Source organism: Falco punctatus (genome assembly GCF_963210335.1).
Source record: "Falco punctatus genome assembly, chromosome: 9".
Classification (NCBI taxonomy): Eukaryota; Metazoa; Chordata; class Aves; order Falconiformes; family Falconidae; genus Falco; species Falco punctatus.
In genome coordinates, this window is record NC_137589.1 from 44,463,782 (window position 1) to 44,474,234 (window position 10,453).

General features: G+C 48.8%; 1 protein-coding gene across 3 annotated transcripts in view; it reads left to right on the plus strand.

The window, feature by feature from the left end:
* Positions 1–7,998, plus strand: part of FUBP3 (far upstream element binding protein 3) — a 41,441-nt gene extending 33,443 nt beyond the window's left edge. For 2 of the 3 annotated variants that reach the window (XM_080402888.1, XM_080402887.1), the window contains exons 16-19: positions 327–403; positions 4,572–4,643; positions 5,362–5,489; positions 6,626–7,998. In XM_080402888.1, coding sequence (XP_080259014.1) covers positions 327–403; positions 4,572–4,643; positions 5,362–5,489; positions 6,626–6,634 — 286 coding nt within the window. In that variant the 3' untranslated portion in view covers positions 6,635–7,998. The remainder of the gene's footprint in view (positions 1–326; positions 404–4,571; positions 4,644–5,361; positions 5,490–6,625) is intronic. The other variant, XM_080402889.1, reaches the window with a different exon arrangement.
* Positions 7,999–10,453: the final 2,455 nt, after the last annotated feature.

The window sequence follows — 10,453 nt, forward strand, 5'->3', positions numbered from 1 at the left end:
AGGATTTTATCTCTGAAGTTATAACAAGGTGTAGGTATTGGCATCTCCAAAATTCCTGTCTAGTGCACTGAGAGCACAGAAGGAAGCCCGAACTGCATACAGCACAAGGAATGCTGTTGAGTCTGATGTATCTTCATCTTGGCCTCGTGAGCAGGCCAGTATTGAGACAGCAGTTACACCTACACAAGCGTTTCCTTTTTTTCCTTTGTTCACCTGTTTGCTCAACAGTTGCTGACTATAACAACTTCACTTCTGTGGGCAACGTGTCACGTATATGGCCTGTTCAGTATTTTGTCTGCTTCAGTGTGCTTTTTTGTCCTCTGCAGTGGTCCTCAGGCGTTCATGACGCAGGGTTGGGGCAGTACCTACCAGACGTGGCAGCAGCCTGGACAGCAAGTCCCAAGTAAGTGTCTAGGACCTGGGCTGGAGCAGGGCTGTGTTCCCTTTGCAGTTGCCGCTGTGTGCCTGCAGAACAGGTTCATCCTTGAGACCACTTGTGTGGAAACAGCAAAATAATTTCCTGAGCAGAAGAGGTGTGTGGTGGTGTGCTGTGGTATTTGAGCTTAGAATAAGCTGAAGTCCATTGAGAACTAATGCTTTTTGTGCACTTAACTGCTTGCTGCCTGTTTCTGCTCTCTTTGTGTAGAAACTTGGTCCTGCAAGTCTGTTCCTCTAACAAAAACGTTTCTGCCTTAGGCTGTCTTCTGCCCGGATTCTCCAGGCAAGCACTTGCCAACCCTACTTCCCCCTACAGGCACACTGTGTCTGGTGGTGAGCCCTCCTGTCTCTTTGTTCTTGACCTTATCAGTTCTTGCTTATTTTCTTTTTTAAATATTCCGTATGGTCTCCTCCCACTTCAATTCCCAGTCTGATGGAAAGACTGGGAATGGAGATGCAGAAAGTGGAAGAAATGATAGGCAAGGCTCCTATTCCTGTTCATCCACACTGGCCATAGTAGTGTCCCCTTGTCCCCTTTTGGGAGTTGATGAGAACTGCTCAGCCTCCACAGTGCTAAATGCTCAGAAAGAGGCCAGCAGGATAACCAGCTTTCAAATAAATTTAGAAAACACTTAACAATGCATACATGTCCTTAGCCATGAGTTCAAAAACTGAATCCAGATCACCCCTGCTGCTGGACTTTCCACTTCAGGCTGTCAGCACTGAGTCAGCCTGGCTGTTACTCTTCAAGGTTTGAAGAGTCATTTATTCCTAAAAGCCTGTTTAGTCAAAATTCAGCGGATTGGAATGGGGAGTCCGCCTTTTCAGAATAATGGAAGTAGTAAATGCCAGTGGTGCTGTTGGTAACTGCATCATCCTGTGTCTTCAGCAGCCAGAGTTGAGTCAGTCTGCCAGAGCAGATTCATAGTCTGCTTGGTAATCTCAAAGCTTGTGTGGTGGGCAGTGATGTCCAACAGACACTTTTCAGTCACAGTCTTGCAGGAAATACACCTTTTTTTTTTTTTTTTTTTTTTTTTTTTAATGGTTTGGTCTTGTGAAAACTTAAAGCTAAGCACCAAAAAGTGTGTCACGGGAGTAGATTTTAAGGGGTTTAATGACATTTGCTTTTCAATGTTTAGGCTGATTTAGCAATGAAATAGATTATTAACTTAAGCGTGTATTCCTGCCCTTTGAGGTGCCTGAGGTAGAGGAAACATTGGAGGAGCAATGCCTGCGACTGCACTTGTGATTCCCTGTTACACTAATCACATTTTAATGTTTATGAAATTGTGCATATATGAAATGTAGAAATCCTCAATGCTGTATTATTTTAGTGCACTCCTTAAATGTGTGCTACTGTATGACGTAGGAGCTCTGCATGGAAAATGTATGTAAAACTCAAAAAAAAAAAAAAAAAAAAAAAGCGCACCTCTGGAAGAATCATCCTCCATAGCAATTACAGTCTAAAAATCATTATTTTTCTTTTGAGCTTTAGGGGCTTGCAGAATGTCAGTAGTTCTGTTTTTCAGGACAGCAAAATGCGATGGTGGGCTTGAAAGGACTTGTTTGGTTTTTTAGTTGTTTTTTTTTGTACAGGAGTGGAACAGCATGGTACTGAAGAAGAGTATTTTCCCATTAGATTGTTTTACAGGGAAAATTGTCATTCCAGTCCTTTCCTGTGCACTCCCAAGAGCACCGGACTTCCCTGAGCTTTGGGAATCACAGCAGTCAGTGCAGCAGGGAAAGCTCCACAAAAAATGTGGGGTTTATCTTCCCATAAAGTCTTTGAATAAACGCTTATGAAATGTGCATTGCTATTTGCCTGGCAAGATGCCTTTAGAAACTCACCTTAGTAACTTATCTTCTTTCTCACAACCCTGAAACATCCTCTTACCCTGCCCCGCAGCCACTGAGGAAAGAAAATCTGCCTTCCTCCAACACACGGTCGTGTCTCAAGCTCACACCTCCAGGCTTTGGAGCCTGGTATCAGAAGCACAGGCCGTTTGAATCCCCCGGTTACCGATAGTGCAGCTGGTGTCCCAAGCTTGTATCACTACTTTGCAAGGAGTTTGTCCGGTGGCTGGTGGCTCCCAGGACCAGCGAAGCATCCTGCCTTGCCGTTATCCTTCCCTTGTATGGGTTTAGTACTGCAGTGCCGTGTTTTGGCAGCAGATGTGTTATTTCTGCTGTTGAACCTGATGGGAAATGTTGGCTCTCTAGTTCCATGTCTACTTAGGATCCCTCTGTGTTCCCGTTTATAGCCAGGCATACTGAAGGCAGCCTTGGTAAGGAGAGGGGACAGACAAGATAATGCTGTGCTTTAAGCAGCCTTCACCGCTTTCTTCTGCTGCAGATCACAATGGTACCCAGTCAGGCCAGGTGGAGTTCACCAAGGCGTGGGAGGATTATTGTAAGAAGCTAGGTAAATACCGGCTTTTGCACTTCCAGTTTTGATTTGAAAACAGACTTGTGAAGGGTCCCTTCCCCAAGTGCTGCAGCCTGTTTGTTCACAGCCCTGTCAAAGAGCCGGCTGAGTCGTTCTCTGAGCAGGCTTCCTAGGGACAGGCTCGAGAGTGCCCTCCTTGTGGGAGGAGGGGCAGACCCCCACCCCCTACACATGTATTTAGATTTTAATTACTTCCCCCATCTTAAATAAATTAACTGGCTGGGGAAACATTTTGCTGTGAAATGCATTTAGCTGCGTGTCCTTTCAGCCTGCTGCGGACTGTAATTCTCCTAGAAGAAAAGGCATTGAAGGAGGTCCTTTGTTGGCATTAGCAGGTGGACAGTTGAGGCAGCCTTGACCTCTGCCAGAAAAGGTCCTGACTTGTAGCGTTGGTCAAGTCTTTTAACCCGCTTTTATGCCCCTGGACAGGACACTGCTGCCCTGTTCCCTCCACCCACTTCACACTTGCAGTGTATTATTTTCCCCCCTTCCCCCACTTCAAAGCGCCCCTTCGGCCGGCGTCGCAGGGCAGGGCTCTCCATGGAGCACAGGCGGTTGGATGGGCTGGGGAGAGCTCTCCTCCACGCGTGTCCCCTGTCCTTGCCTGCTGTCCGTGTGTGTAGTGGCTCGTGCTCAGCACTCGCGCTCTTGCTGTGCCTGCGTCTCTCTGCAGTTCTCTAATTGCTGCGTTTTCTGTTCAGGGCTGGTTTTTCATTTGCCGTGTGTCTCGCTGAGGGCTCTTTGCTCTAACTGTGATGAAGGGAGGTGTGGGCATCCCACCTCTGCACCCAGCTGGCTTAGACATGCTGGAGGGAAGGTGTCTTATGCTTCAAAGGGGGAGTCTGTGCTAGGTGAAGACCAAGGTTTTGGGGTCTGCAAGGTCCCTCTCAGTGCAAGCATTGGCACCGCAGATCTTGGCGCAGCGCAGGATGTGGAGACGGTGCTGCAGAGCCAGCCGTGGCTGTTAGGAGGGTGTCGGGGATGCCTGCCCGGATGACACGTGGGGTGCAGCGCGGAGGGCAGCTGGAGCTGGCTGGGCTTTGTGCAGGACTCACGGCTCCCTTTGGCCCTGAGGACCCTGCAGCCGGTGGCAGTTTGGCCACCCCGGAGCTGTGTGCTGGGGCAGATCGTACCGGGAGGCTCCTGCGTGGGCATGTTGCACAGATAAGGCAGCGCCCACTGGGGCTCCTTCAGATGGTGCTGCACTGATGAGATTTGGCAGTGAAGGTTGAAGACCCCTGAAAATCAAGTGAGTTGACTCAAAACGTGGGCGTTCCCTTGCCAGATCTGTGGCTGGAGGTTGAGGTGACAGGTCTCAGTTCTGTCAGGCATTTCAGCCCTCCATCTCTGTGCTGGACGTGAGCGGCCCGGCAGCCTAGGGTGGTTGATGTGCAAACTGAGCGGCTCCCGGCAAGCGTCCTTTGGCTTGAGCAGGTCCCAGCAGGGGGGACGTTTGGCTTCATGCTCTTTAACAGGGCACAGGTGAGGTGAAATCAGGAACTTGAGCTTTCCCTTGGCTTTCCCTGAACTGAAGTGGCCCAACAGTGTAGAAAGGTGGAAAGCTGAAGTGTGATGTCTGGGCAACTGAGGTAGATCCAGGGCCTGTCTAGCAGAAAGGTAGTTGTCACTGGCTGGAAACTGTCACCTGTTCCATACTGACATGCCCCTTGTTGTCATCTTTGCACAGGCCAACAGAGCCAGCAGCAGAACAGCCATCCCGATTACAGCAAAGCATGGGAGGAGTATTTCAAAAAACAGAGTGAGTGAAAAAGGGTTATTGGAGATGAATCAGCTCTTGTTCAAACAGAGTTCACTCTAATCCGATGACTTGCGTCTCCATCCCCTGCCATTGTTAGCTTCCAGTCCTCTACAAAACCCCTTTGGTCCTCTCCTGTTTGGTGATGGTGCATGTAGTTCTCCCACGGAAAGCTCTCTGTTGTGCTGTCTGCTGTCATGCCTTGGGAGAGGGGTTCCCGTTGAACCGCGGTCCACAGCAGACCTGTCCATGCTTGCAGTCGGCCTGCCTGGGGGAAACGTAGCCCACAACAAGAACCAATGCTAACAAAAACCAGAAAGCTGAAGCTGGATTCTTGAGAGGGTAGGAGAGCTCTGCGCACGTGGAAGAACATGGGTCCCGCTTTCTCCACTCCGTGAAGAAGTGCATGATGCTGAGTTCTGGATTTGCTTTTGACACCGTGCTGCTGTGAGGATGAGGGTGCGGGCTGTCAGGCTGCGTCCCTGCAGCCACGCAAACAGTCTCTTAGCGCTTTCTGGCTGCTGTTGGCTTGTCACTTGCAAGCCAGCTCGAAGCCTGTCCTGTCATATTATCCAAGCGGCAGATAGCCAGTGTTGTTCTTCCAGGTGTCCGTAGCTGTCAGAAGGGGGCTGGCTCTTTAAGTGTTACAAAAGGAGATCCTAAGCCTGGGTTTGGTCTTACTGAATTGCTCATCTCTCCCTTTTCCCTTTTCTTCCTCCAGGTCACGCTGCCAGTGCTGCTTCTCAGGCAAGTTCCCAGCCGGACTACACAATGGCTTGGGCAGAGTATTACAGACAGCAGGCTGCCTACTACGGGCAGACACTAGGGCAGGCTCAGGCCCACAGCCAGGTCTGTATTCACGTTCCCTGAGCCCCACTGCTCTTTCCCTTGGGGATTTGGGTACATTGGCCTTGCCCCGGTGTAGGGACTCTGCTTTGGGTTCACCTGGTGAAGCAGGGATGGTGGCTGAGGAAGCAATCACCGGCCCGTTGTCTCAACATCGGAGTCTTATTTCCCTGTACAGGACGAGGGGGTTTTTGGGAGAGGACTGGAAGATTGCTCATTTCTCCTGGGGCCTTTCCCTATAACCTCCAGGCTCTTTTGTGGCTTTGGGGAATTAAAGTAAAAGGAATGATGGAGCAAGGTTGGGGAGGCAGCACAGCGTGGGCACATGGTGCAATCTGGGACTGTGTGTGCAGCCTTTGCCTTTCCTCTTGGAAGCTTTGTGCTAGGATAGGAGCTGTGCACTTGCCTGGGCAGGGAGCACCCTGTCCCGAAATGGAGCAGAAAAATGTTGAAAAATAATTTGGATTAACCGGCTGCCAAGTAAAATCTCACCTCACCGGTCACACACGCGCCACTGGAGGGTTGTACGGGATTTCTCCTGATCATACCTACAGGGCTTTCTTGAGTGCCAGGTTTGCAGAGCGAACATCTTGTATTTGGCAAAAAATACAAGCAAAGCACACGTACGCCCTAGTTGTGATCGGGCGCTTCTCCCCACTGAATCCCATTTTTACGCTGGCTCCTCGGGGCAGAAGCAGGTGTGGATGCAGGCGGCATGGGCAGCCAGCACCGTCCTCCAGCAGCTGCAGCCTCCCCGCTGCTGCTCAGCACCACCGAGGTCGAGCGGGGCGAGCCGGGTGCAGGCGTCGGCGCTTGCCGCGGGCGCTGGCCAAGTGTGACCTAGAAGCTGTGATAAAAGGGAGTTCTCTTCATTCCTCTCTCTCAAAGTCTGGCCCTCTAGAGAAGAGAGATCTTGTTCGGAAAGAGGCATGAACTCCTGGAAGGAGAGCTCAGGGAGAGCAGGCGTTAGGGCAGAGATCTCTTCGGTAGCGGCTTGACGCATCGCTGGAGGTATATATCCTGCTCGGCTGGAACGGGGAATGAGAGACCTGTCTGTGTCGGGGGAGGAGGGTTCAACAGCTTTAAGAATTTGCTGCCGCTGAGTAACTTTTCCTTTCCCCCCCCCGCTCTCTCTCTAGGAGCAGTAGAACAAGGTCCTCGTGGCAATTTTTTTTTTCTTGGAATCATTGTGGAAGAAAACCTTTTTGTAACAGAGGTTTCTAGATTTGCAGCATTTTGATGAAGACTTTTCTGTTTGTGAAACACTAGTTGTAGGATAATCTATACTGAACTTTTCTAAGAATCAGGAACAATTAGTATGTACTAAACTTATGGACATGCTGGTAATTTTGTTTCCAAATTTGTAAAAAAAAAAAAACAACAAAAAAAAAAAACAAACTCCGGGATTCTTTTTGGAGAGAAGCCAGAGAATTTGCAGGCACCAAAACGCACCCCAGAGCTGTGACATTTCAACATGTGGTTTTTTGTGTGTTTTTTCCTTTTAATTTTCGATCTTTTCTGTTGCAACAGAAAGAGTGGCTTGGAAGTCTTAGGTGGTATGTAACAAATCCTAAAAAGAAAAAAAAATTTTAAACAGTATTTAAATATTCTTAAATATGTAAATTCATTAAATGTTTTACTTCTAATTTCTTGTATCTTGGCTGTCTTTGATTTTATTGCATTTTTTTAAAACTGAACTATGATATGTATTGTAATTAATTATGTGAATTCTGTATTGAGACAGTTACTGTTTTGCTGTCAGGCAAGTTATGGGTGGGGGGGCATTTTGTAGGGTTTGTATAATTTCTAGAGTCTAAAGGGGTAATATAAAAACGTGTTAATTTTTTTAGCAATACATTTTTTTCATGTCTCCATTGCTAGTTGCATTTATGTATCTAAGACCTCCAAGCTTGTTTAAAAAAAAAAAAAACTTTCATCTATGCTCTCAGAAATATAAATACTGTTATTTTTAATATTAAAATGAATCTGCTATTAGTACCTTTAACAAACACTGTGGAACATAAAACCATATAAAAGGTAGTAACTATTTTTTAATTCCAAGGTGTTTTTTGCTTTTTCATTTCTTTTAAATATTTTCTTATCTAATATTTGTCAAATTACCTAGAGAAATAAATGAATCTAGTATTAACCACAGTATGCGCTAAATAATTTTGATTTAATAAAAGGGATAATATGATTTCCAATGTTTACTGTAGTGTTTCTTGTACAGATAACAGTGTATTTTTAAAGGAAAAACGGAATTGAAGCTATTTTTTCTTGCATTTTTAATTGCCCTGCGGGACATTCCGTTTTGAAATGTACTGAAGTTACTGTTCTTGGGTTCTTTCCTTATTTTTCCTTATGCTTGAAATGTCTAACTATAAAGAAACGCAATTGGATAATGTTGAGCATGGTGTTTAAAAAAAAAAAGTGTTCTTTTTATTTGACTGACAGTTGCATTTTACACTCTATATAATAAAATTTCCACAAGATGTCTTGTGGGTGAAGTATTGCCAGTCTGTTTTGCTCAGTTTTCTCCCTCTCCGCTTGCTGAAGTCCCTGTGCATCAGCCGCCAGCCCCCGGACCCTCGGGTCCTCTCGCATCGGGTCGTGCTTGTGCCGTGTCAACCGAGTAGTTTAGGGTGACTGGTAAATTCAGCCTGAGCCTTACTTCTAGGGAAATTCTGTTAACGTCACATCGGTGTCTCTCAGCACCGTGACACGGAGGATTTCCACAACATGGTGCTGTACTTGTAGCTCTTTGGGCCGGCGGGATCTGTTTTAATCAGGGGAGGTTTCCTATACGCCAGAGGGGCACGGATCTACAGCCCTTTAAACATTTTATTGCTTGTCGAGGAGGTGGCAGCCCCTGGTTTTAATACTCTGAACTTGTTCATCTTCCACAACTTTGTTTTTGTGGCCGAGTCCACCCAGGACTCGCCCTCCCTGCAGACGGGATCGCTGGAGCAGCGTGGCCTGGGGCTGGAGGGGGACGTGGCTCTCGCCCCTCATCTATTAGATATGTTAAGGAGCAGAAACTTCTAGTTGTATCCAGGCCAAGTTGGGCAAGCTTCAGACATCCCTTTCTTGTAAAACAGGAGTTCTGTGCTCCTCCGACCGAAAATAGCTCTGTCCACTGCTCCCTGCCAGCTGTAGGGGTTTACAGACGGGGGAAGGGAGGGAGGAAAGAAGATCCCATCTGCAAAGCAGGGAGCGGGAGGCATGTTGAGAGCCGGAAGAAAAGGAGATGTAGCATCTCTAAATATACCTCCAGAGAATCAAGAGAGACATTGAAAGATGGGATAGTAAAAGCCACTTGGAAAGAGGGGAGAGGGGGGAAAAAATGGCTAGAGGAGGGCATAAAGGCTGCTGATGGGAATTGGGAGCGGGCATTACCGAGAAGACTTCCTTCTAATTCATCTTCCAAGCTCTGTGCCAAAACAGCATTTGGCATGGTTCACAGGGAGCAATTGTGTGATAATGAACCCTAAGGTGTCCCTTAATTGAAGACTGAGTATTACAGATTGTGCCAATAGTCGTAAATGGCACAGGATTGTGGGAGGATGCATTTTCTTAAATGTATCTGTAAGTACAGATTAGTGAGTCTCCCCAGTGAAATACCCATACTATAAATTATGGAAATATCTCTTTCTGATGCAACCTTTTATTGAGGGGGTGGGGCAGCGAAAGAAATAGTTTGCAAGCCTTTGAAATTTGGCCTGTCATTAAGATGGTGCCTGCAAAGCTGGGGTTTCATCAGCAGTCTGGTGTCCTGGAAGGCTAAAGTGCTTGAAACGTTCCCAAGTTCAGCAATTTGTTCTCCATTATTGCTGCCTGCTCGGGGCGGAGGGGCTGCAGCCATTAAACTTCTTTCTGTTGTGAGCCCACGATGGCTGGAGAGGGGCCGGCAGGAGGCAGGGGGATGCCCTTGGTGCCTCACGAGGGGCTGGTGACCTCCAAGTTCCTCCAGGCCCCACCCCAGCCCTGCTGCCAGCCTGGGCTCCAGGGGTGCCGGGGGTTGGGGTGATGGTCAGTCCCCCCCCAGGGCTCGCCAGGGCACCTCACCTTTGGCTGGGGGTCCGTAGGCAGCTCCTCATGTCTCCTGGTGTGCGGCCCAGAAGCTGCTGTGGTGCCTTCAAGCCAAGTCTGTGGTCTCCAAGAGAGGAACCGAGTCTCCCGCTTAGCCATGGGCAAATTTCATCCCCAAATAAAGCGGATTAAGCATCAACCGCGTTAGTTTTTTGTGGCAGGGCGGGTTTGTCTGCCCCTTGGGCACAATCTGGACGCTGCGAGGAGCAAGGCAGGTCCCCAGGGTGCCATGTAGGAGCTGGCACGTGGGCCATGTTGGGGGCTTTGGGGTCTGTGAAGGGTGACGGGGACAGCACAGCCTTCTCCTGGCAGGGGACCAGCGCCCAGCCCGGGGCCGTGCCCGCACAGCGAGGAGCTCCCATGAGGGGACCATCAGTTTGGGAGCACTCGGCCTCTGGAGCACCACATCTGGGGACGGAGGAACCAGAGTTAGAGGCCATCCCAGGTGAGTGCCCTGGCGGGAGGTCCCCAGCCCGGCTCGTGGGCTTCTGCTTCTTCCAGTCTTTTACAAATCGCACTTTCCTTCAAGCACGATCCTTTTCATGGGGCCTCAGCTCGGGCACACGATGGCTTCACTCCCCCCTGGCATGAATCCATCGCCGCTATATCCAGTGGCTCATCTTTAGCGGGAGAGGGTGGGCACCTCGGCCCGTGTCCCGTGGGACCATCGGGGCTGCGCGGCACCATGAGGCACCCAGACTTCTCTCTAAGTAGAAATTTATTGCGGTCCTTCTGCAAACCGTTCCTGAGCAGCAGCCCGAAAAAGCATGTCACAAAAGCATCTCTTCGGGTTCACGATGACCCTGGTGCTCTCCTGTGCTCTATACTCGCTGTGCCTGAACAGGCAGAGGCTCTTTTGGGAACAGACGAGACACTTT